This window comes from Lepidochelys kempii, chromosome 22 (assembly GCF_965140265.1).
Source record: "Lepidochelys kempii isolate rLepKem1 chromosome 22, rLepKem1.hap2, whole genome shotgun sequence".
NCBI classification, from domain to species: domain Eukaryota; kingdom Metazoa; phylum Chordata; order Testudines; family Cheloniidae; genus Lepidochelys; species Lepidochelys kempii.
The window spans coordinates 3,048,474-3,075,536 of NC_133277.1; the positions used below are offsets into that span (position 1 = coordinate 3,048,474).

At 50.9% G+C, this 27,063-nt stretch overlaps 1 protein-coding gene across 1 annotated transcript; it reads left to right on the plus strand.

Annotated features, from left to right (window-relative positions):
* Positions 1 to 11,094: 11,094 nt before the first annotated feature.
* VSIG2 (V-set and immunoglobulin domain containing 2) lies at positions 11,095 to 25,492 on the plus strand. Its single transcript, XM_073320597.1, has 7 exons — positions 11,095 to 11,214; positions 14,134 to 14,341; positions 14,869 to 15,027; positions 19,542 to 19,661; positions 22,155 to 22,166; positions 23,873 to 23,999; positions 25,351 to 25,492. The coding sequence occupies exons 1-7, from the start codon at positions 11,095 to 11,097 to the stop codon at positions 25,490 to 25,492; spliced, it is 888 nt and encodes a 295-aa protein (XP_073176698.1).
* Positions 25,493 to 27,063: the final 1,571 nt, after the last annotated feature.

The following is a 27,063-nucleotide window of genomic DNA, read 5'->3' on the forward strand; positions in this document are numbered from 1 at the left end:
CCAAGAGCAGAGAGGCAGTTCACACCTCATCAGGGCATGTATGGGACAAACCCAGGCCAGCCTCACAGGAACAAATGTCGCTGGCGTAGGCAGCAACAAAAGGATCTGTTCGAGTGAGGCACCCCCCTTCCTTTGGTCAGTTTGGGACTAACTCACCTAACTCTGAAGAGGGTGGGGTAAAGCCAAGAGGGAAGAAAGAACATGATAAAAGGGAGAGATGTTTGCCATGCTCTTCCTCTCTCTTCCACCTCCATCTACAGACACCACCACCCAGCGACTGAAGCACTGATCAAAGGGGAGAGCCTAGCTGAAGGGCAACCAGCCAGCGTGTGTTGAGAAGCATCTAAGTTTGTAAGGGCGCTGAAACTGTTAAGATCAGCATAGAATGCGTTTTGCTTTGTTTCATTTGACCAAATCTGACTTCTTGTGCTTAGATTTTAAGTGATTATAAGTCCATCTTTGTAGTTAATAAAACTGTTTTGTTTATTCTACCTGAAGCAGTGCATTTGGTTTGAAGTATGTCAGAGTCTCCCCTTGGGATAACAAGCCTGGTACATATCAATTTCTTTGTTAAATTGATGAACTCATGTAAGCTGGCAGCGTCCAGCAGGCATAACTGGACACTGCAAGATGGAGGTTCCTAGGGTTGTGTCTGGGACCGGAGATATTGGCTAGTGTCATTCGCTTGCAAGTAGCTGGGAGCAGCTTACATGCCAGAGGCTGCGCGTGACCAGCCCAGGAGTGGGGGTTCTCCCAGAAGAGCAGGGTAAGGCTGGCTCCCAGAGTCAAGGATTGGAGTGACCTAGCAGATCACCGGTCCAGATAACACCAGAGGGGAACGTCACAGCATCCCAGGGCTTAAAGTTATTGATGAGTTGGTCCAAGCATGTTCCCTCATCACTCCCTTTCTGCCCTGCTGGACATCCATTCTCCATCCCCCTTTGACTTTCAGTCCATGCGCCACCGTCATTCCATGGTGCTGGACCTGGCTCACAGGCGCTGCAGATGTGCCTCACCTTCCTTTCCTTTTTGCAGAAATACTGGTAAATGTGGTGGTGAAGCTCTTGATACATGTTTGCAATCGACGAGTATTTGCTACATGACACAGACCTAGCATGGGATGTATGGGAGCCTCCGTATGCCAAAAATCAACAATGTGATGAGTTGAAAAGTCCAAAAGCTAGTTAATATAAAACATGATCAAAACAGCAGCACTGAGATTGCGCCCCCAGACCAGACTCCCAGCCCATCTAGTCCAGTATGCTGTCTCTAGCAGTGTCCAGAGCCAGCGGCCTCAGAGGATGGAACAAGATTCTTGTCATGCATCTGAGCACCTCCTCCATGTCAGCTGTCTCCTTCTGGAGATGGGGTGACCAAAACTAGGTGCAGTGGGCAGGGGTGCTGCTGAAAATGGCAGCATGATCTCAGTATTGTTTTACAGCACTCTTCATGCTTTTCTGACCACATGTGAATGGAGGTTCTCATTGTGCTCACCACAGTGAGTCACAAGTGTTAAGGGCAGACGACGGCATCATTAGATCATTTAGCCTGGCCTCCTGCATGGCACAGGCCATTATCTGTCACCCATTTACCCCTGTATGGAGACCAAGAACTGGTGTTTGGCTAAAGCATCTTCCAGAAGGCGCCAATCTGGATGAGAAGACAGCAAGAGACCGAGAATCCTCCCCTTCCCTGGGGAGTTTGTAGCAATGGTAAATCACCTGCACTGTTAAAAGTTTGGATCTTAATTTGAATTTGTCGGGCTTCAGCGTTTAGCCATTGTCTCTTGTTCTGCCTTTCTCTGCTGCATTAAAGAGCCATTTAGTACCTGCTGTTTTCTCTGTACACTGTAACAATTACACTGTAATGGTTTTAAAACTGATGTTTTATTAAACTTAATATAAAAACCAAACTCCAAAACCAGGCAGCCTGCACAAGCCAGCTCAATTTCCCCGGGACACCACAACCTCTCTGGGACCAGCCCTCGCTTCTCGACTGCTCTTTCTCTCTTCAGTAGGGCTCCAGACCTTAGAGAGACAGGGCACAGGTCAATTCAAACCATTATTCCACTGTGAGTGATACATTTCCCCCTCATAAATATAATGTCGGCCTGACGTGTCAGCTAACAAAATAGGTACAGATCTAGTGCTATAACGTTTGATTTCCTCCTTAGTCGGTGGCCAGTAAAACCCATCTCTTGTGAGACTTATTACCGCTCTGCTCCTGAGTGTCCCATCTCTCCAGGCAGTTCTCCCTATATCTGCCTTTTGTATTTTTCAGATAATACCAGTTGATTTTGTAACTCGGTTTCGGATAAAGTATCAAAATGCAACCAATATCACTCACACCTCAAAGCAAAGACCTTGCCACATCCTCCTGCGTTCTCTTGTTCTCTCTGGACTTACAATGGAGAATTTTAGCAATCACTGGGTCGTCTTTCTGAGCCGCCAAAATGTCTTCTCATGGAATAGACTGGAGGGTGGATTTAATGCCCATGGAGAAGTCTCCTACAGCCAAAGAATTGGCAGTAATAGCTGCTAACCAAGCTACCTTGCCATCTCTTTGTACATCCAAGGGCTGTAATGAGCATTAATGACATTAGTTGTTTCTTCTGTGCAGCCCATCATATTGTTTTCCTGGGGGCGTTCTGGATAGAGCATTTGCCTCTACGTTAGATTTCCCTGAATGGTATTTGATTTTGAAGTTAGTCAGCTTATTCTGCAACCCACTGGTGTGCTCTGGCATTCAGTCAGGCAGAAGTGAAGACATAGGTTAATGGGTTATTATCGCTGTAAACTGTGAAGGATTGGTAATGAGACTAGGTGCTGGTGCTTCAGATGAATTGCAGCAGTGGTGTTTGACTATCTCCTCAATAACAATGTTACCAGTGATCAGTTCTCCAGTTTTCGTGGACTGACCAGCACAGCAATAGTCAAGATGTCGTCATCTTTGCTTAATTGGAACTGGACTTGTAAGGGATTTCAGTTCCATAGCAAGCTCTAAGATCAAGCTCATCTTTTATTTCTAGTAACTCTTCAAGCTTCCTAAAATGGGTCACTGGGAGATTATCTTCCATCCAATACATAAGAACGGCCATACTGGGTCAGACCAATGGTCCATCTAGCCTAGTACCCTGTCTTCTGACAGTGGCCAATGCCAGGTGCGTCAGAGGGAATGAACAGAACTGGGCAATTATTGAGTGATCCATGCCAGGTTGTCCACTCCCAGCTTCTGGCAGTCAGAGGCTAGGGATTGCATTCCTGACCATCTTGGCTAATAACCATTGATGGATCTATCCTCCATGAACTTAGCTAATTCTTTTTTGAAGCCACTTTTGGCCTTTACAAGATCCCCATGCAATGATCCACTGGTTGACTGTGTGTTGGGTGAAGAAGTACTTCCTTTCATTTGTTGTAAACTTGCTGCCTATTAATTCGATCAGGTTACCCCTGGTTCTTGTATTATGTGACGTGGTGAACACCACTTCCCTATTCACTTTCTCCACACCAGTCATGATTTGATAGACCTCTACCATATTCCCCCTTAGTTGTCTTTTTTCCAAACTGAACAGTCCCAGTCTTCTTAATCTTTCCTCAGATGTAAATTGTTCCGTACCCTTAATTAATTTTGTTGCCCTTTTTCTTTACCTTTTCCAATCCTGATATATCTTTATGAGATGGGATGACCAGAACTGCAAGCAGTACTCAAGGTGTGGGCATACCAAGAATTTACATAGTAGCGTTAAGATATTTACTGTCTTATTATCTGTCCCTTTACTAGTGGTTCCTAGCATTCTGTTAGGTTTTTTTTTGACTGCCACTGTACATTGAGCCAATGTTTTCAGAGAATGATCCACAATGACTCCAAGATCTCTTTCTTGAGTGGTAATAGCTAATTTAGACCCCATCATTTTATATGTATAGTTGTGAATGTCTTCCAATGTACTTTTCTTTGCATTTATCCACATAGAATTTCATCTGCCATTTTGTTGCTCAGTCAATCAATTTTGTAAGATCCATTTTTAACGCCTCACAGTCAGCTTTGAACTTAACTATCTTGAATAATTTTGTATCCTCTGCAAACTTTGCCACCTCACTTTTTCTAGATCATTTATGAATTATGTTGAATAGCACTGGTCCCTGGGGACCCTTCAATTTATCTCTCTCAACTGAAAACATTTATTCCTACCGTTTGTTTCCTAACCAATTACTGATCCATGAGAGGACCTTCCCTCTTATCCCATGACAGCTTACTTTGCTTAAGAGCATTTGATGAGGGACCTTGTCAAAGGCTTTCTGAAAATCCAAGTACACTATATCCACTGGATCACCCTTGTCTACATTTGTTGATCCCCTCACAGAATTCAAATAGATGGGTGAGGCAGGATTTCCCTTTACAAAAGCCATGTTGACTCTTCACCAACAATCATGTCCATCTATGTGTCTGATAATTGTCTTTACTATAATTTCAACCAATTTGCCTGGTCCTGAAGTTAGGTTTACTGGCCAGTAATTGCCAGGATCACCTATGGAGCCTTTTTTAAAAATTGGCATCACATTTAGCTGTCTTCCAGTCATCTGGTACAGCAGCTGATTTAAGGACTAGATTACATACCACAGTTAGTAGTTCTGTAATTTCATGTTTGAGTTCCTTCAGAACTCTTGGGTGAATACCATCTGGTGCTGGTGACTTATTATAGTGTAATTTATCAATTTGTTCCAAAACTTCCTCTATTGATAACTCAATCTGGGATAGCTCCTTTGATTGATAGAGGTCTATAAAATCATGAGTGGTGTGGAGAAAGTGAATAAGGAAAAGTTATTTACTTGTTCCCATAATATAATAACTAGGGGCCACCAAATGAAATTAATGGGCAGCAGGTTTAAAACAAATAAAAGGAAGTTCTTCTTCACTCAGCGCACAGTCAACCTGTGGAACTCCTTGCCTGAGGAGGTTGTGAAGGCTAGGTCTATAACAGGGTTTAAAAGAGAACTGGATAAATTCATGGAGATTAAGTCCATTAATGGCTATTAGCCAGGATGGGTAAGGAATGGCGTCCCTAGCCTCTGTTTGTCAGAGGGTGGAGATGGATGGTAGGAGAGAGATCACTTGATCATTACCTGTTAGGTTCACTCCCTCTGGGGCACCTGGCATTGGCCACTGTCGGTGACAGGATACTGGGCTGGATGGACCTTTGTTCTGACCCAGTATGGCCATTCTTATGTTCTTATATTGTGTTCTTATTTGTCTCCTAACAAGAATGGCTCAGATATGGAAATCTCCCTCACATCCTGTTCAGTGAAGACCGATGCAAAGAATTCATTTAGCTTCTCCACAGCGGCCTTTTCTTCCTTAAGTGCTCCTTATTAGCACCTCGATTGTCCAGTGGCCTCACTTCCCACTTCTGATGTACTTAAAACATTTTTTTGCTGTTAGTTTTTGTGCCTTTTGCTAAGTTGCTCTTCACATTCCTTTTTGGCCTCCTGCCTAATGATACTTTAACACTTGGCTGCCACAGTTTATGCTCCTTTCTATTTTCCTCTATTTGACTTCCAATCTTCTGCATGTTCACAGGGGTTTGGGTTGTAATTTCCTTCATTCTTTCCTGACGTGTTTCAAGCTCCTTTCATTTTGCAGTATGCTATTTCTGAACTGTTTCTACTTCAGGAACTTCAATCTGCTCTCTTCTTGCTGTAGCAATTAGTTGTAAAATCAGATCTCTTAATGCCAGTCATGCAGACAATCCCTGGTCTTCCAACTCCCCCTGCTCTTCACTGTATTGGTGGCTTGTTGTATGTTTGGTTAAAACCAAATGGCTTTTTGATGCATTTTTACTGTGACCTGTCCCAGAAATGCCCAGAGAGTCACAAACTTCTCTTAAATGCTCATCTTTTCCTCCTCCCTTCCTAAGAATGTACTTTAATTCTCTCCCAGCCAGTCATAGTGCTGGCAAACAATTAAATCTTCCCCCTCTTACTTCCAGAGAAAACTTTCTTTATGCAAAATCACTTTTCTATTGGCATTACCTTCTGGCAGCTTTTCCTGGAACAGCCCGCAATGGCTCTAGATAGCTGCCTCTCTGGTCAGCTCACTGCAGTTCAGTCTTTCCCGCCTGTGCTCACCAAGTGTCACACTCCCATCCAGGGATCATGGGTTTAAAACTGAGCTTTTCTTAAACTTGAAATATCTAGTGCAGCCAGCACAAGCCTCACACCAGCTCAGTCTGCAGCCAGCATAAGCCTCATACCAGCTCAGTCTCTTTGGGACACAACAACAATAATCCTGATGGCACGACTGTGTTCTCCAAACTAAAGGGGCAGGGCACAGGTAACTGAACCCTGACATTCCCTTGTGAGTGCTACATAATCAAGTCGCCTCTCAATCTTTTCGATAAGCTAAACGGATTCAGCTCTTTTAAAGTCTCCCACTCTAAGGCATTTGCTCCAGCCCTTGAGCCATTTTGGTTCACACCAGGAGCTCATGCTGGCTTGCTTGTCCACTATGACCCCTACATCCTCTTCTGAGTCCCTGCTTTCCAGGAGACGGATTCCCATTCTTTAGGTGTGGCCTGCATTCCCTCTTTCTAGATGTAGAACTTTGAGTTGGCTGTATTCAAATGCAATTTGTTTGAATGCACCCAGGTGACACATGGGTCTTTTTCCTGAGAGCTTACAGTTATTTTCAGCCAGTAGGAGTACTCCCACTACTTTACATTTGCCAACATTGAATTGCACGAGCCGCCATGCTGCCCATTCACCTGCTGTGACACTGTATGGAATATGTGGGACACTTCATGATATTGTTGATACCAACATTATAAAATTGCAAGGAATCAGACCTGATATGCCGTGCGAGGTACCTGTGACAATGTTATAATTTGCCAAGTAGGATAATCTTGTTTATATGTTTGTGTCACCTTTGTATTGTGATTTAGAGATATGTAGGGTTTATCTGTATTTCCAAACTTGTGCTGTGTTTCTGGGTGACACCCCCAGACAGATTGGCATCTGCACTGCCTAGCCTGTTCGATGGCCCATCAACGGTCATCAGTGGTACAATGAGCCCAAGGTGTATCCGCTGGCTCCTTTCCATAAGAGTCAGCAAGACATGTAGGGGCTTGCCTGTGGGCAGAGAACTCGAAGGCTGTTCCATGCTCATGTGCTGTGAAGCTTGTGTTTGGGACACAGGAAGTACAAGCCAGATGGCAAAAGGAATATAAAGGGCAGCTGCATCTTCTCTATTTTGTCTTCATTCCTGCTTCTTACCTCTGGAGTGACTTTTCTACAAACTGAAGCTCTGAACAAAAGACTGAATGACCCATCCAAGCTGCGGATGTTGTCCAGAGGGACTTTCAAGCCAGCAACCAACCAATACTGCTAAAAACCTCATATATGGACTTTGAAGTCTCCGTATGTATCTGATTGCTTTACCATTTAATAACTCTCTTCTTGTTCTTTCTGTTTTCTTTATAATAAACTTTAGTACTAGACATTAAAGGATTGGCTGGCAACATGGTATTTTGGGTAAGATCCAAACTAATATTGGCCTGGCAAGGTGGTTGGCTCTTTGGGGTTCAGAAGAACATGTTGTATAGTGAACAAAGCTTTTAAATAACTTCTCATTGAACTGAACCTAGGTGCAGATTGGGAGCCAGAGAACTGGAATGCAATAAAGGGGGCTGTGTGATTTTTTTTTTTCAGCTTCCTAAAAACCAGTGTGGTGATCAGGAGCACAGTTTGTGAATGGTCGGTAAATCTAACTTCAGGTTAACTACTAGTTTTGGGAGAATCTTCTCTCCCTTTTACAGCCTGCCCTGACCTTGGCATTTTCAGTGAGGGCTGTCCCAGGCACCCAGTTCACACCTGCCATGGTGCAGTCTCTCTAGAATTCTTCCCACACTCCACAGAGATTCCTAAACTCACTTCACATCTTTCACAATTTGCTAAATAATGTTCTTGATAGTCAAGTTTCTTGGGCATGACACACAAGTGTGGATCATTAGGGCTGGTCGGGGGTCTGGGTTCCCTACTTGTCATAAATATAAAGGGAAGGGTAACAATCCTTATGTATGCAGTAACATACAATCTCTCCTGGCCAGAGGTACAGAATCCCCTTACCTGTAAGGGGTTAATCAGTTCAATTAACCTAGTTGGCACCTGACCAGAAGGACCAATGGGAAAAGAAGATATTTTCAAATCTAGGGATGGGGGGAGGTTTTGTTTGTGCTCTCTTTGTTTGTTTGTTCCCTCTTGGACAGAGAGAGGGTCCAGGCAGGAAAAACATCTCCTACAAACATACCTGAAATGAGCATCTAAAATTACAAAAATTGTAAGTAAGGCAAGGAAATGTGTTAGATTATCTTTTGTTTTAGCTTGTGAATTTTCCCTATGCTAAGAGGTCACTTAATTCCTGTTTTGTAACTTGGAAGCAGAGTCAGAGGGGAATCCTCTGTGTTTTAAATCTTTTTATCTACCCCGTAAAGTTACCTTTCATCCTGATTTTGCAGATGTGATTCTTTTACTTTTTTTTTTAAATAAAATTCTTCTTTTAAAAACCTGATTGATTTTCAGTGTCCTAAAAACTAGGAGTTTGGTCTGTGCTCACATTGCAACCAATTGGTTAGTATGTTATTCTCAAGCCTCCCCAGGAAAGGGGGTGAAGGGGCTTGGGGGGATATTTTGGGGGGATAGGGCTCCAAGTGGCCCCTCCCTGAATGTTTGTTTAAATCACTTTGGTGGTGGCAGCGATACCATCCAAGGACAAGGAAAGGAATTTGCGCCTTGGGGAATATTTTAATTTAAACTGGTGGAATATAAAATGAGGCAGTCTTTCATGCGGGTCCCCACATCTGTACCCCAGAGTTCAGATTGGGGAGGGAACCCTGACACCACTCCTGCTTTGTAAATATCCTCTTGGCTACTAAAAGCTGTTTTGTGGGCTCATGTTGGGCATTGTCTCTGAGATGGCTGGAGATTTGGGGAAATGGTCTCCAACCCCACAAGGAGCACAGGGTGGAGACTGACCGTCATTTCACCCCTGGAAGTCACCTCCACCCCTGTTTGTGCAGAGTCCCTCCCTAGTGACTCTTGTGATAGACACCGAAGGCCACATCTCTCCACAATCCTTTCCAGCCTCTCTTCCCTTAGGGCCTGATCCAAAGCCCACAGAAATCAGCATGACTCTTTCAATTGACTGTAACAGAAGTTAGATCAGGTCCTTAGCAGGCATCTGGAAGGAGAAACTGCAGGATGAGAAACAGACTGACAGACACACAGGAGCTGAGAGCACCCTGTCACTCCATGAGCTCCCTTTGGTCTGGGGTATCTTTCCTGTCCACCCACCACACCCATCCCCTGCTAAGGGTCCATTTAACACTTGCCTGAAAGTTCAACAAAGTGGAAAATGAAAGGAAGGAAAAACCAGTGTCTGGGCAGTAAAAGATGAACCTGACATGTTGTTACTGATCCCTCGTTTCTGTTCGGAGTCACGGTGTGTATTGGTACAAACATAGTACCCAAAGTCCTCAGCCAGGACTTGGGCTCCTTGTGCTGGGCGCTGTACAAACACAGGAAGAGATGATCCCTGCCCCACACGCTCTCCCAAGGTCGATGTGGGGGACGTGGTCGTCCAAGGCTGCCGTGCTTGGAGGAGCAAAGCCAGGGGTCAGTGTTATGACAGTGTGACAGCGCAGAAGGGGGTGGGGGGGGTGCTGTATCCTGGAGGGCTTTGGGGGTTAGGATGAGAGGCTTGTGTCTGGGGTGGTGGTGGAAGAGGGGCAGGCAATGGAGGGGCTTGCAGAGGAGGGCAGGGTGAGACAGGCGAGCAAGGAAGCCGATCGTAGCCCCATAGGGTTGCCAACTGTCTCATCGCACAAACCCAAACACCCTGGCCTCCCCGCCCCACCCTTTCTCCCAGGCCGCGCCCCCACTCACTCCATTCCCCCTCCCTCTGTCACTTGCTCTCCACCACCCTCACTCACTTTCATCAGGCTGGGGTTGGGATGCAGGAGGGGGTGTGAGCTCTGGGCTGGGGGAGTGGGACCAAGGGGTTCGGAGTGTGGGAGGGGGCTCAGGGCTGGGGCAGGGGGTTGGGATGCAGGAGGGGGTGTGAGCTCTGGGCTGGGGGAGTGGGACCAAGGGGTTTGGAGTGTGGGAGGGGGCTCAGGGCTGGGGCAGGGGGTTGGGATGCAGGAGAGGGTGTGAGCTCTGGGCTGGGGGGTGGGACCAAGGGGTTTGGAGTGTGGGAGGGGGCTCAGGGCTGGGGCAGGGGGTTGGGATGCAGGAGGGGGTGCGAGCTCTGGGCTGGGGGAGTGGGACCAAGGGGTTCGGAGTGTGGGAGGGGGCTCAGGGCTGGGGCAGGGGGTTGGGATGCAGGAGGGGGTGTGAGCTCTGGGCTGGGGGTGGGACCAAGGGGTTTGGAGTGTGGGAGGAGGCTCAGGGCTGGGGCAGGGGGTTGGGTTGAGGGCTCTGGGCTGGGGGGTGGGGCCGGGGTTGGGGTGCAGGAGAGGGTTCAGGATGCAGGCTTTGGCCACGCGGCGCTGATCTTGGTTGGCTCCTGGAAGCAATCAGCATGTCCGGCTCCTAGGTCCAGGGGGGACTAGGGGCTCTCCACGCACTGCCCCTGCCTGCAGGCACCACCCCCGCAGCTCCCATTGGCTGTGGTTTACAGCCAATGGGAGCTGTGGAGTCGGTGCTCGGGGTGGGGGAAGTGTGCAGAGAGCCCTGGGCCTAGGAGCCGGACATGCCGATCGCTTCCGGGAGCTGCGCAGAGCCAGTGCGGGCTTGGAGCCTGCCTTACCCCCGCTGCACCCCCAACCCGACTTTTGGCCCTTTAAAATCTCCCAGATTGCTTTTAATAGTCCCCAGGAGATCGAGGCCGTCTCCGGGAGACTGCCAGCCAGTCTGGGAGAGTTGGCAACCCTACTGAAGCCTCAGCGTTTCGCATGGCCTGGCGGGCAGGGAGGCTGCAGCTGCGGGGGCCGGAGAGCAGGATGCTGCCGTGGGGAAGAGGCAGCGACAGAGCTGAAGGCCTCATTCGCTCTCCTGCACAGGTGCTGGGCCGCGCGTGGAGGTGACGGTACCACAGGACCCGGTGATGCAGGAACGCGGGGCCAGCGTGGAACTTCCCTGCCACTATAAAACCTCGGTTGACAAAACCTTCATTCTGGAGTGGAGGTTTGCGCCAGGCTCTGCAGCGCCCGGGCAGGGCGAGCCGGTGAGGGGAGGACCAGGGTGCCAAGGGGAGGAGCTTGGGGGGGGGGGGGCTTTCTTCAAAATGTGGCTGCTTCCGGCCCAGGGAAAGCCTGCGGGGGGGGGTCGTTCAAGCCTCTTGAGGCCTGGATGAGGAGCTGATGCAGAAAGCGGGGCTGCAAGTTGTCAGCCCAGGCTGAGGGGCAAATCACCACCAGGGAACAAGAGTGAGGCCAAGGGAAAGCCCCTAAAGGCTGATGGGCTCGTCGTTAGAGCAGGGGGCCCGGTGCAGGGGTGGCCAACCTGAGCCAGAGAAGGAGCCAGAGTTTACCAATGTGTGTTGCCAAAAAGCCACAGTAACATGTCAGCAGCTCCCCCACCCCGCTCCCGGCGTCTCCTGCCCACAGGCAGCCCCCTCCCTCCCCGCACCTCCCGATCAGCTGTTTTGTGGCGTGCAGGAGGCTCTGGGAGGCAGGGGGAGGAGCGAGGGCATGGCAGGCTCAGGCAAGGGGGCGGGAAGGGATGGAGTGGGGGCTGGGCCTGTGGCAGAGCCAGGGGTTGAGCCGTGAGCACCCCCCGGCACATTGGAAAGTTGGCACCTGTCGCTCCAGCCCCGGAATCGGTGCCTAGACAAAGAGCCGCCCGTTAACTTCTGAAGAGCCGCACGTGGCTCCGGAGCCCCAGGTTGGCCACCCCTGGCCTAGTGGACAGGGCACTGGAGTGGGACTCGGGAGACCTGGACTCAGCTCTCAGCTTTGCCATTAGTACCCTGGGTGCCTTGGGCAAGTCACTGCCCTCCCTGTGCCTTAGTTTCCCCATCTGTAAAATGGGGCTAATGCTGCTGCCTTCCTTTGTCCAGCACTTTGAGATCTGTGAAGGACACACTCTACCTAAGCGCTGGCTGTTGCTTTTTTCCCAACCAATATTTTTTGAGTCAAAAAATGACGTTTTGTCTAAATGTTTCCTGAAAGCGGCTCAGGCTGGTCCAAATTTTTAATGGTTCCAGCAGCAACAAAAAGAATTTGAACCAACGCAAGGGGCGCTCACTCCTGCTTCCGAAGCAGTGCCAGCCGAATCCATTTCATTCCCAACTTTTGGTAGAAATTAAATTGGAGGTTTTTGAGTGGCTCTAACATTACTGCAGAATGTGGGGGGAGCAGCCAGCCCAGAGGGGCCCTCAGATCCAAGTGATGTATGTCTGCTACCAGTGAGGCCTCGTATCCAAGAGCAGGGATGGGACCAGGGTCAACTGGGAGGCTGGGGAAGGACCCGTGGAGGCAATTGAATGAGAAGCTCAGAGGCATGTACAATCATGAGTGTCACTGCAGATACAACTGTTGTTTCTGACAGCCAGTGGGAACAGCCAATGGGATGTTCTCATCCATCGAGGGGGAAGGATGGGCTTGTGGTTAAAGCCGTGGGCTGGGTGCAAGAGATCTGGGCTCTATTGCTAGCCCTGCCGCAGGCTTTCTGGCTGAGCCTGTGCGTTCCCCTGGGATACGCCGGGTGGGACTGTGTGTTGTCCCATAGAATCACAGACTATCAGGGTTGGAAGGGACCTCAGGAGGTCATCTAGTCCAACCCCCTGCTTGAAGCAGGACCAATTCCCAGTTAAATCATCCCAGCCAGGGCTTTGTCAAGCCTGACCTTAAAAACCTCTAAGGAAGGAGATTCTACCACCTCCCTAGGTAACGCATTCCAGTGTTTCACCACCCTCTTAGTGAAAAAGTTTTTCCTAATATCCAACCTAAACCTCCCCCACTGCAACTTGAGACCATTACTCCTCGTTCTGTCATCTGCTACCACTGAGAACAGTCTAGATCCATCCTCTTTGGAACCCCCTTTCAGGTAGTTGAAAGCAGCTATCAAATCCCCCCTCATTCTTCTCTTCTGCAGGCTAAACAATCCCAGTTCCCTCAGCCTCTCCTCAGAAATCATGTGTTCCAGACCCCTAATCATTTTTGTTGCCCTCCGCTGGACTCTTTCCAATTTTTCCACACCCTTCTTGAAGTGTGGGGCCCAAAACTGGACACAGTACTCCAGATGAGGCCTCACCAATGTCGAATAGAGGGGAACGATCACGTCCCTCGATCTGCTGGCAACGCCCCTACTTATACATCCCAAAATGCCATTGGCCTTCTTGGCAACAAGGGCACACTGCTGACTCATATCCAGCTTCTCGTCCACTGTCACCCCTAGGTCCTTTTCCGCAGAACTGCTGCCTAGCCATTCGGTCCCTAGTCTGTAGCAGTGCATGGGATTCTCCGTCCTAAGTGCAGGACTCTGCACTTGTCCTTGTTGAACCTCATCAGATTTCTTTTGGCCCAATCCTCCAATTTGTCTAGGTCCCTCTGTATCCTATCCCTGCCCCACAGCGTATCTACCTCTCCTCCCGGTTTCGTGTCAGACTGTACATTCTGGGTAAGTCCTCAGGCCATTTCGCAGCCTTTCTGTGTGCATGTGGTGTCCGCCCTCTCTCTCGCTCTTTCTGTGTTAAATTCTGTAAGGGCTTTGGAAAGAGCTGAGACAGCTGCTCTGTCGGGGTACCTGCCTGGCTTCTCACTGCCGGGGCTTGAGCGCCTGGGACAAGCTGGTCTGTATCCCCTTTGACTTCACGTCCCATATTGTGTACTATCAGCCCCTCCCTCTTTTGTGTTTCTGTCTCCTGGTGAATCTCTCAAACCCCTCGTCTCCCCCTTGCACGAGCCCTGAGCCCCGACCCACGGCTGGCTGCTGGAGTCTCTGAAGTTTTTGCCATAACCTGCTCTCCCAAGCCCCATGCTTTGCAATGACAATGCAGAGCCAGCCGGAGGGCAGGTTTGCTCTTGGCGCTGCGTGACACTCCGGTGCCTCCCTCGTCCGATCCGCCTTCATTCACCGTGTCGGTACTGGACAAACCCCTGTCTGTGAGGGGACCCCAGCAAACGGTCTCCTCTCCCTGCAGATCCTCTACTTCACGAATGACAAGCTGTACAAGCCCGGCTCCCAGGCCAAACGGCTCAGCTTCCTGCACAACCCCCCCACCATGGGGGATGCGACCCTTCAGCTAGCTAACGTCCGCCCCTCGGACAACGGCACATACATCTGCGAGGTGAACAACCCTCCGGACTTCTACGGCAGTGGCTCGGGGCTCATCCACTTCACCGTGCTGAGTGAGTCTGGGTACTGCGATTCCATGGCCCGCCACGGAAGGGGGATCTTGGGCCAGGCCCGAGAGCAGCTAGGATCCTGTCTGTCTGGCCTTGGAGCTGGGGCTGGGATATTGCGGGTCCCCTTGTATCGCATGAGTCAGTGTTCCCATCTGTACAAAGGGGTAATGACCTGGACCTTCTTGGAAAGTGCTTTGGGATCTCTGGGTGGGAAGTGGCAGAGAAGAGCAATTATTACAATAGCTTCCCATTCACTGGCCTTTGCGTGGCACTCTGCAGAGAGCTAGACGGATGGCAGGGAGATGAGTGGGTGGAAGGAGAAGAAGAGGGGAGGGGTCGGTGGATGTGGGGAGCAGGAGAACAAACAGATGAGACTCAGTTAAACAAGGTAGTGACACAGGAATGTCAGCAGTGAGCGGGTGCCGGCTGACCGCAGTGGCAGGGAAGACAGCCAGGTGCCGTGCTACACAATGATAGTGCATGTTTCTAGTACAGAAATCCAATGTTTTCTCTTCTCATTTCCCATTCAGTGCCTCCATCCACCCCTGTTTGTAAAGGGACAGAATATACCCGGATTGGGGGTGATGCCACGCTGACCTGCAGCTCCGTGGAGGGGGTGCCTGCCCCAACTTACACCTGGTCACGGGTGGACTCCAAGACCTCATTGCCATTGGCCAATATGGTGCAAAGTAGGTGGAGAGTGCCATCCCTTATAGACCTCCTGTGCAGAGATGTGTAAAGCCGCCACTGACGGATTCTGAGTGATCTGATAGAAACAGAATTGAAGGAATCCAGACACCAACATATCAGAGAATCATAGAATATCAGGGTTGGAAGGGACCTCAGGAGGTCATCTCGTCCAACCCCCTGCTCAAAAGCAGGACCCATCCCCAATTAAATCATCCCAGCCAGGGCTTTGTCAAGCCTGACCTTAAAAACCTCTAAGGAAGGAGATTCCACCACCTCCCTAGGTAACGCATTCCAGTGTTTCACCACCCTCCTAGTGAAAAAGTTTTTCCTAATATCCAATCTAAACCTCCCCCACTGCAACTTGAGACCATTACTCCTTGTCCTGTCCTCTGCTACCACTGAAACTAGTCTAGATCCATCCTCTTTGGATCCACCTTTCAGGTAGTTGAAAGCAGCTATCAAATCCCCCCTCATTCTTCTCTTCCGCAGACTAAACAATCCCAGTTCCCTCAGCCTCTCCTCATAAGTCATGTGTTCCAGACCCTTAATCATTTTTGTTGCCCTTCGCTGGACTCTCTCCAATTAACCACATCCTTCTTGTAGTGTGGGGCCCAAAACTGGACACAGTACTCCAGATGAGGCCTCACCAATGTCGAATAGAGGGGGACAATCACGTCCCTCGATCTGCTCGCTATGCCCCTACTTATACATCCCAAAATGCCATTGGCCTTCTTGGCAACAAGGGCACACTGCTGACTCATATCCAGCTTCTCGTCCACTGTCACCCCTAGGTCCTTTTCCGCAGAACTGCTGCCTAGCCATTCAGTCCCTAGTCTGTAGCTGTGCATTGGGTTCTTCCGTCCTAAGTGCAGGATCCTGCACTTATCCTTATTGAACCTCATCAGATTTCTTTTGGCCCAATCCTCCAATTTGTCTAGGTCCCTCTGTATCCTATCCCTGCCCTCCAGCGTATCTACCACTCCTCCCAGTTTAGTATCATCCGCAAATTTGCTGAGAGTGCAATCCACACCATCCTCCAGATCATTTATGAAGATATTGAACAAAACCGGCCCCAGGACCGACCCTTGGGGCACTCCACTTGATACTGGCTGCCAACTAGACATGGAGCCATTGATCACTACCCGTTGAGCCCGACAATCTAGCCAACTTTCTACCCACCTTGCTGAGAGTGCAATCCACACCATCCTCCAGATCATTTATGAAGATATTGAACAAAACCGGCCCCAGGACCGACCCCCTGGGGCACTCCACTTGACACCGGCTGCCAACTAGACAGTGGTCCATCCCATCCAGTATCCCAGCTCTAGCAGTGACCTAGGTCTGATGCTTTGGAGGAAGGTGAAAAAAGGATCTGACCCATTGTACAAAGCTATCCAGGGTTGGGGAAGCTTCTTTCCTCCCCTGTCAGATAAGTTTATATCTGAAGCATGGAGGTACACTCTGTTGTGATTTGGGGAATAACCAGTCCCTCTTAAAATCCAGGTATCAGATTTAATGTTGACCTCCTGTGATTGTATGAATTCCAGAGGCTCTTGTGGCCAGATGCTGTCTGGAATAACCAGCTGTGAGTCTCAAGTAATTCTCTGGCTCAAAAGGGAATATTTTAGAAATTAGGAAAAAAAAAGGTCAGGGCCCAGTCCTCACATGCATCCTGACATATGGAGTCACAGACCCCATTAATCAGAAGGTACTCCATTTATTAAAGAAAACAGCTGTAAACTACAGACCCAATCAGAGAGTCACACAGCTCAAGGTCCAGCTTTGTCTGCCGTGTTCACCCAGAACCGCACACTCTGGAACTCTGTACCCCACACAGCGACATCTGGTGGCTGAATAATATACTGCACGTAAATACATTGCAACCGGCACAGTCCCGACACGCAGTCTCGTTGATTTAAATGAAAGCACTGACCGGAGTAGAGACTACTTATTTGAGTCTGAGTTTGCAGGATCAGACCCTTAATCTTAGCTGTATAAACTCATTTTTCAGTGCCATTTGGCGTTTCCTTTGCTACCAGTAGGTTGCACCTGTGGATCAGTTTCGGAGGCAAATACCATGTCCTTGTTTGTTTGAATATATTTTAACGTCCCAGACAGAAGCTGGAGAGGAGTTGCTCCTCAGTTTCAGAGCAGTGGTTTTGCTCTTCACCAGGATTTCTTCCAGCGAGTTTGAACCAGACTAGATCTTTAAAATAGATCTTAAAGAAAAACCCCAAAGGACACAGCCTAGAAGCAAAACCTCCTCTTCAAAGGCCCCTTTGAGTCCTTTTCAACAGAGTCTGATCAGAGGCCTGAATCCTCCATCAGATGCTGGGGCAGCAGCTGGGGGAGAGTTGCTGGTGAAGTTCTCAGTGGAAGTGGAGCCGACTGTTCCCTTTCTGGGGTTAAGGAGTCTCACCTTCCCGTATCTCTCCCCTTGATGTCTTGCAGTCTCCGTTCTGGGGCTGTCTCTCCTCTGGACTCAGGGCAGGAAACCAGCATCTTGCCCGTTAATGCACTTAGTGACTGAAATGACAATGTTTATTTCAAGGGCCGGTCTCTTTGCAGACTCACTCTAAGGCAGTTAAGCCCTGGGGCATAGAAGGCACATGGCCTGTTGAAGACAGCCTCCGGCTATCTGTCTTGATCTATGAGCATGAGCTTGTAGGAGATACAGGGAGGAGCAAATCCAGGGCCCAGTTCCACAACCATGGATGAGCACTGGGTGGAGCGATTCACATTGGCTGTGTCTAGAGTGACTCACAACCATGTGTGCCAGCCTCAGGGCAGACTGTTAAGAAGCAGGGTGTTCTACCCTTAGACTTCACCAACCAAGTATCAAGTGTGAGCTCCTCAAGCTCTAAAACAGCCTTACTGTAGAGCAGGGGTGGCCAGACTTACTGGCCCTCTAAGCCACGTATGACAGTTCTGCAGTTTCTCGTTGGAGTCAGACATTAAGAATTATAACATTCAAAAACCAGCAGAAGAACACTTCAATCTCCCTGGACACTCAACAACACTGGCAATTAAAAGTGGCCATTCTTCAACAAAAAAAAAAACTTCAAAAAACAGACTCCAGCGAGAAACTGCAGAACTGGAATTAATTTGCAAACTGGACACCATCGAATTAGGCCTGAATAGAGACTGGGAGTGGATGGGTCACTACAAAAACCAATTTCCCTCTGCTGATACTCACACCTTCTTGTCAACTGTTTGAAATGTGCTAATGAGGCCAATGTAATCAAGGTGGCCCTACAAAAGTTATTTTTTTCCCTCCCTTGGTATTCACCCCTTCTTGTCAACTGTTGAGAATAGCCCACTTCCACTTTAATTGAATTGGCTCATTAGCACTGACCCCTCCACTTGGTAAGGCAACTCCCATCTTTTCATATGCTGTGTATTTATACCTGCCTCTGTATTTTCCACTCCATGCATCTGATGAAGTGGGTTTTAGCCCACGAAAGCTTATGCCCAAATAAATGTTAGTCTAAGGTGCCGCAAGGACTCCTTATTGTTTTTTGCTGATATAGGCTAACACGGCTATCACTCTGAAACAAAGTCTTTGTTCTTCAGTGTTTCACAATGGCTCATCTGGGCCTTCTTGGTGCAGGACCATTAATTTTTCATTAATTAATGCTTCTTTCCTGGTTGGTGAGGTACACAGCTTAACAATGCAAACACTCAATATAAGTTTACCGTCTGGGATACAGATGTTATAAGGTGATCAATGCATGCAGCAACTCACAAGCATGTCATAAAGTCCCAACACTGAACACATTATAACTCTAACATCTGTTGTAACAATGCTAACTCACAAGTGAGCCAGGCTGGTTTCCAGCTGTGCATTTGTCAGTGTTCAGTGAGCCTTGGCATGAACTGGCACCTGGTCTGCAAGCATCACAGGCTGCTTCTGCCAAGTCATCTCCAGAGCTTGAGCACAAACCTTCCCCGACCCCCACACAGAGAAGGGCTGACTGCAAACTCGGCCGTTCAGAAGCCCTTCCCAATCAATCACTCAGAGGGTCCCAGTGGCCAATATGGACTGTTTATGACATGGTAGGGAATCGGGTTGCAAAGCTGCCTTGCCGCACAGGGTGCTAGGCACACATGCAATTGTGTGAACTACACTGGCCTAGCACATGTGCCCATGTCTCCCTCTAGTGGCTGACTCTAGAGAGGAAAACAGCCTGCTACTTGCTCGCAGCAAGTGGAGTTCTCCTCTAGCTCACCTGACAGCGGCCTTGGGAGCTGAAAGTCCCAGCGTCAGTCCCTGCTGCTGACCACAGTCATACCCATGCACTCACGGTTGGCTACTCCCTGTCTCTCCTTGTGCGGGGTAGAGCTCATCTCACAGTCCAGTTCATTCACCCTTTGGAAAGGCTGCCACAGCCCAGTGCTGAGTTGGCGGCTGCTATGCTCTCTCTACCCCACGCCCACTCCCTCTGCCAGCACAGGGGAGTTCCTCCAGGTGCCTCTGGCATTAACGATGGTCCTGCTGCTTTTCTCCTTACAGATGACCAAACCGGGAAGCTGCAGCTGACGAACCTCTCGCTGGCATTCTCAGGGACCTACCAGTGCGTGGCCTCCAACCAGTTTGGCCATGTCAGTTGCCAAGTGACAGTCAATGTGGCAGGTGAGATGTCCACCCTCGTTGTGTCTGTGCACCCTATTCTGCCCACCGGGAGTGCTGCCTTCTGCCCACATGGCCCAACCCCTCCTCTGAAATATGCCTGCTGGTGCCTCCCTGCTATGCCAGGAGACTGGCGCGCTGACAGACAGCAATGATTGCAAGGGCAGAGGTCACATGGGACCAGCACAATCTTTACAGTCCTGCAAGGAGCTAGTGAGAAAACGGAGCAGCTTGGATGTGCAGGGAAGTAGCTGAAAGCCTACAGTCCCCCCTGCAGGGAGAGAGCACGGTCCCCGCCAAAGCCATGCTGCTGTGGTGGAAAGGGTGCACTTGGAAGCAGGGAAGAGGCCACTGATTTCCATGCAGGTTCTGAAATCTGTGTAGTCCTCAGGATGGCAGTGGGCTTTGGGGGCTGGGCTCCACCCACCAACAATTCCACGTGGAGACAAACCCCACTCCCCGATGGAAAGACGGGCAAACTTCCGAGGATGGACTCCGTTTCTAAGTTTCTCTTTGTTGCTATGGGCAAAGTTTTTTTTTTTCCAAGCTGTTAGATTTCCGAGGCAGCTTTTCACCATGGCAACCTATTAATATCACATAGTGTTGGTTGATTCAATGAAGGTAAACGATCCAATCTGCTCCTGGGGTGTCCCTATTTCTGAGCCCAGATCTCAGCGCACAGCCACAAATGAGCCATCCCCCGCTAACGAGGCCTGGGTTCCATGCATTGGCTTCTCCTACAAGACCCTCCCGTGGGCTATTTACAACTCTGCCTTGTCCTCCTCTCCTTCTGCCCTCTTCTCTCCACTGAAACTTACTGTCCTCAAGGTCCCCTGCAAGTGCCACCTCTCCCTCCCCTTGGCTTTTATGCCACTGTCCTGACACCTCCCCAGCTACCCCTCTCTACTGCGTGCTATCTAGCCGGCACCATTGAGGGCTGTAGCTGCAACACTGGAGAATCGGCAGAAATTGCCACGGTTATTCCTAGCACTTGTGCTGCCCACAGCCACGGTAAGGTGGGGCTTGTCCTCGCCTGTCACTGTTTTCTCTGTGGATCCGGTGAAGGCATGAATAGCTGTTCTGTGCCCCTCCCCAGGAGAGAGACAGGCCAACTCCATCCCAGGTGCAGCCCAGAAACTGGATTGATGGGCAGGTGGGGCGGGGATTGGAGGACTTCCCAGCTGCAGTGCCCCCAAAGGGAACATCTGGGATGCGCAGCAACTGTTGGGACCGTCAGCATCGAGATGCTTTCTTGCTGATGGTTCAGTGTTGGGGTGTGGGGCTGCTCGCATTGTCCCATTCCCTCCTGGAGGTGGCGCAGGAGGTTGGGGAATCGGGGGGGGGGGGCATTTATTGCTCCCTCTTCCCAAAGGAGCGGGACCTGTGTGCCCTGTCGATTGCAACGCCTGGGTCCTGACACAAGGCTCGGGGAATGGGAGCTGGTTCTTCTCACTCAGCCCCTCACCATGGGGCTTTGCTACCATCTAGTGGCTGACGTGCCGGCTGCTCTCTGAATTCCTAGGGCTGAGGCTTTTTTGTCGCTCTGGCTGAGAGTTCGCTCCTACCCACCCTGGGGGAAGCTGCAGCTGCTTTATGCTGAGGCCTAGAGTCTGTCCACAGCCTAGGGCCACCATGCTCACCCATCTTCAGTCAGTAGGATTCACAGTGAGGAGTTTTTGGTGCTTCTCTTGAGGGCTCCTTTGCATTTCCTCTTCTTCCTCTTTCCTGTTGCAGGGAGCCCTGAGCTGAGGTTTTCAAGCAGTCTAGTGGGAGGCTAGACCCAGATTTCAACCCACTGGCCAGGAGAGTGACTGACACCAGCTGAGGATCTGGGCGTAGATCTTTAGAGATTCATCCAGGGCCCGGTCAGGAATGCCTGAGGGCTGGTCAGGAAACTCGAATGCCGCTTTGTGAAAAACGTGGAGGTTCCAACAGTCGCTTTCATTCCAGAACACACCTGAGCGTGCAACATGCTTGTGAAACAGAGAAAGCACTGCCTTCCTAAATAGCCAACAGCACGGTGTTTGGGGCCTTTGCCTGCTATGTAGGAGACCCAGGTTCAAATCCCTGCTGTGCCTGGTTTAGAGCTCTCTTGGGAGTTGAGTTTTGACCTATCCATTGTCATGAGAAGTTTTGGTTTCAACAAACCTGCCTTTTGCAATGACAAACCATGTTTGATGACAAATTCCCAAGCAGATCCCATATTCTGGCTCTGGAGTTAGTGTTCAAGGAAATCTTCTCCCTTGGTGATTGCTAGGGCCTTGGCCTCTGCTGGGCTAAGAATCCCCCCCCCCACCCCCGGTGAACCTGCTCACTGCTAAGGACCGTATCCCAGGTGTTGCTTTTAACACCGGCCTCCACGAGTCAGGTCCCATTTGGCACATGGATCCCGCTCAAGTCTGGCTCCCTGTGTTAATTAGTGCTTGCATCTGTGACAGCTTCCCTCTTAGCTGGCTTCACAGCCTGACCGAGCGAGGCCTAAAGGGACAGGGTGAGAGCCATCTGCATGTGGGAAGGGTGTAAATGCCTCGGCTGGAGATGCATTATGGTGCGCCAGGAGGGAGGGATGAAATGAAGGAAAGACGATTTTAGCGAGGCAGTCCCCTGAGCGAGAGAGAGCAGTGTGTGACTGGGGAAGTCTCTCCCATAGGAGGGGTGGGAGTGCCTTCATGGGGACCTTTAAAAGGGCAGAGCCTTAGAAAATGCTCCAACAGGGAATGCTCCTAGCCCGGCCTGAAGTGATCTGAAAGGGTTTCTCTGTGTCCAATTTCTGAGACTATCTTCCATCAAAACAAATCTGCTCTGTTGAAACGCAGAGAGCTCTCCCAGGGAGACCCCAGGCCTGGCTCATCTTCTAGAAATGTCTGATGATAAAGGGCTGGAGGGATAATGCAGAGTTGGGAGGCCTCAAGTTCTAATCCTGACTCTGATTCACTCTGTGACCTCAGGCAAGTCACTGCCTCAGTTTCCCTCTCTGGTTTCAGAGTAACAGCCGTGTTAGTCTGTATTCGCAAAAAGAAAAGGAGGACTTGTGGCACCTTAGAGACTAACCAATTTATTTGAGCATGAGCTTTCGTGAGCTACAGCTCACTTCATCGGATGCATACCGTGGAAACTGCAGCAGACATTATATACACACAGAGATCATGAAACAAAACCTCCTCCCACCCCACTGTCCTGCTGGTAATAGCTTATCTGTGGATAGAAGAATGTGGCTGGAACTGACTCATGGGCCTACTGATCCAGGGGAGAGCAGTTGGTGCTGGTCCTTCTACTGAGTAAGGGTGTGAAGGTTCCTGCACCGCCCTCTTTAAAAAGTGGTGTGCTGGGATAGGTGTGAACAGGCCTGGCTGAGAGGAGACAGAACAAACTCCAGAGCACCAAAAAAAGAAAAGGAGGACTTGTGGCACCTTAGAGACTAACCAATTTATTTGAGCATGAGCTTTCGTGATCTACAGCTCACTTCATCGGATGCATACTGTGGAAAGTGTAGAAGATCTTTTTATACATAAAAAGCATGAAAAAATACCTCCCCCCCACCCCACGCTCCTGCTGGTAACAGCTTATCTAAAGTGACCACTCTCCTTACAATGTGTAGGATAATCAAGGTGGGCCATTTCTAGCACAAATCCAGGGTTTAACAAGAACGTCTGGGGGTGGGGTTGGAAAAAACAAGGGCATCACAGAGAGTCGATTTAATTGTGTTATGACCAAGCAAAGGAGCCTGCAGCCTTTGCACCCATGACAGATCTATGTTGGTTAGGAATGTTTGACTGCTCTAGCTTTTTCTGCTGGCCGTCCTTTCCCTGTTCTTACTCGGTCACTCTGTTTTCCTTTGTCTCATAGGATCATAGAATATCAGGGTTGGAAGGGACCTCAGGAGGTCATCTAGTCCAACCCCCTGCTCAAAGCAATCCCCAATTAAATCATCCCAGCCAGGGCTTTGTCAAGCCTGACCTTAAAAATTTCTAAGGAAGGAGATTCCACCACCTCCCTAGGTCTTTTCCCAATGCTTTTCTCTAGCTTTCCTTTCCGGGCTCTTCCTTCGGGCTCTTGCACACCACAGTTATTTCAAAGTCACTAAGGGCCAAATTTGGGGCTCATTACTGGCTGCCGATCACAGAAATCTAGCCAGAGGGGGTGGAAAGCCCAGAGTTACCTGCTAAGCCAACCTCCACCTCTTGGGTTTGTGTTCCCCATAGGCACTGGGGAAGCTGGAGTGATCGCAGGAGCTGTGATAGGAGTGTTGCTGGTGGTCTTACTGCTCGGGGCAGCTGCGATCTATCTGTTCTGGTACAGAAAGGAGGAGTCCCGGTCCACAGTCACTGGGAACGATATAAGGTTAGAACCTGTAACCGGGCGCAGACTCACCGGCGGCGCCTCCTGCTGGTGGTCTCAGGGAATTAGTGTTCCAGCCTCCGGAGCGCCCTCTTCAGGGCGGTGTCTCGCCTTGCTGCTGGCTCCCATGTCCCTCCCAGGACCCCAGTGTCCCTTTCACTGGGTGCTGCCCCCTGGCAGTACCCCACAGTTCTGGGTCTCACCCTCCCAGGGGAACCCCCCACCCACTATCCCTACCTCGCCTTAGTCGTAGGCTCCTGCCAGTCCCCAGCTAGCCCCAACGCCCTGGGGCAGACTGCAGTGTGAGCCACTCATCACCGGCAAGGCTGGATTTGGACCTGCTGCCTCTCCCTAATCTCAGGCTGCAACCCCAGTACCTGTTGGGCCTAATGCTCGGCCACAGCTGGGGCTTTCCTGGCTGGAGCTCCCCAGGCCCTTCCCCAGCCCTGCTCCAATCTAGGTACTCTGCTTGGGTCCCTGCAACCAGGTCCCTCCCTCTCAGAAGTGAGAGAGAGTCTCTCTCTTCTGCTCCTGGCTTCCCTGGCTTTTATGAGGTCCACTGGGTCTGTTTGGGGCATGGCCCCCAGCTGCGCCTCCTCTGCCAATCAGCCCAGCTCTTCCCCTGCCCCAGCCCTCTCCCAGGGCTACCTTAAAACCCTCTGCTTGTCCACCCCACTACAGAACCCCTGAGCAAAGGCAGGCCCACCCCAGGCAGCATCAGTGCAAACTTCCCCGTCCCCCACCCACACACTTCCTCCCTGACCTAGGGCGCAGAGGGGAGTTCCGTCTGTGCTTAGCTTCTCTGCCAAGGCTGCGGATGGAAGCTAGTCTCTGTTGTGGGGATGTGGACGCCAGTGACCCACCAGCTCATTTCACATAGGCCGCTGAGCAGCTGCCAGTGAGGATGGCCGTAGGTCACTGCTGATCCAGGGCAGATTTAACCCAGTGAGCAAAGTTGAAAGGCTCTTGCTGACAACTCCCACCATTTCCATCCTGCCCCCTGGGGCTTGTTGTCTTTGGGCAAGAGACACAGCCGCTGAAGCACGGACCCTCTGCCTGATGCTAGACTGGAGAGCATGCTGCTCTGTGGGGCTGGCAGGAAGGATGGGACAGGCGATGGGGTCATAGGTTTTCTTTGTCTCTAACTGATCTGATGGAGTGATTGTGGTTTCCCATAGGGAGGCTGGCAAGCCCCTCGGTACAAAGATGTCACTCTGCACCAGTGTGCGGAGAGAGCTTTGTTAAAGGGAGGGAGGGCCACATCCTTCGCTGGGGTCAGTCCTGTTCATGGATGCTGATGTAGCTCAGCCAGATGGTGCCAGATCTAGCTGATTCGTTTCCTGTTTGTTTACAGGGAGGATGCCACTGCCCCGGGGATCTCAGACGCCTCCTTGCAGAGACACGGCAGCGACCCCGGGAGCCGCTTCCTGAAGCAGCCGGTGTCGAGGCCAGAGTCTGCCAGCACCACCAAGTCCAGACTCAACATGGTTGTGTGAGTGGGGGGGCGGCACTAGCTCCAGTTCCCCTCAGAAACCTCCGCTGGATTTTGATACGTGACCCTTTTTAAAAAAATAATCAAGGCTTTTACTGTCTCCCATTTACTGCATGGGGGGACCATGCAGGGACCCCTGTCGAACAGCCTAGTAAACACTTCCCCTGTTGTACACTTCCCCTGGGTTGGGACGCATCGATCAGTATGTCTACATAACCACTGAGTATGCAAATCCATATACCTTTGCACTTTCATTGCCTCCTTGGTGCAGCTGGGGCAGAGAGAGGCCAGCGGGACCGGAGTGGGGGAAAGATCGCAGCCAGCCGAGCTGCAGGGGGAGAGCAGCGAGGGACTTGGCTTCATTCCTCCCCTTGCGGCAGCTCCACGGAGCTCTTACCCCCCAGGCACTGCCCTGCACCGGCCCATGGCTGTCTGCCCCATGGCGAGCCGTCACCCCAGAGGGGCCCTGCAGCTCTTCCCCCCGGGGAATGGCTGGGGGCTGTGGTGCTGTAGGGAGGGTGATGTGCATGCTACACCCCACACAGCAACCCCTTGCTGCCACCCAGAGGGCTCCACTGGGCCGGGCAATGTGCAGGAGGCCCCTCTAGGCACGGGGCTCTGGGGGACCGAACTGAGCCTTGTGTATGCTGGTAGAGCCCGGCCCAGCTTTGGCTCACAATGGAATTGGGGGTGCTGCCTACGGCAGCTGGTCCAGGGCCCCTGCTTTGCTGAGCCGTAGGGGAGAGGGGCGACAATCAGACAGGCGGGGGCGGGAAGTGGGGAGCGAGGACCAAGAGTCATTAACTCTTTAAACACTCCCACTCCAGCTGTGTCACGGAGCCCCCTCCTTTTGTCCTGCTCCTTCTTTCATCCCCATGTGCCAAGTAAATGAGCCGTTCTGGGGCAGCGAGGACGACCCGGTGGGGCCTCCTGCCAGTCGCTCGCAGGCCTGGCCCAGGCCTGCTGCCGTTAACCCCACAAGGGCACAGCTCGTCCCTGAAACTCTCCCGAGTTGCTCCCAATAACGGGCCTAGAACCACAGGGAAAGCCCGAGTCGCAGCCACCCCCTGTGCCCTGAGTTGAAAAATGCTTTGAGAGCTTTGGAGCAAAGGGCCGGTAGCGGTGCCCAGCGCCCCCGGGCTGTGTCTGGAGGGGAGGCGGACCATCCTCTCTTCGCAGTACTGTGGTCAGTACCCACAGTGTACTGCCTCTCAACAGCAGGGGCCCAGCCCCTTTCCAGGGGACAGACTGCCCGGCAGTGCCCCGCCAAGGGGAGGGTGTGCTGTAAGCCCCAGGAGCATCTGCTCAGGCTGCGCCCTGACTCCCCTGGCCAGGCCACAGCAGCTCGATGAAGGGTGCCCTATGGGCACTGGGGGTGTTCTCTCTGCAGAGGGAGTGAGAACGAGCCAGCTACGGGTAGGGGGCTATGGGATGAGGGGTCCTTGCTTGCAGGCAGGGGGAGAGAAGATTCAGCAATGAAACTGGGCTCTCCAGAGTGTGGTGTGGGTGCAGAGATGCTTTAGCTCCCTGAGAATGGAAACACCATCCGGGCAAAGGACTACTCTGCACTCAGGC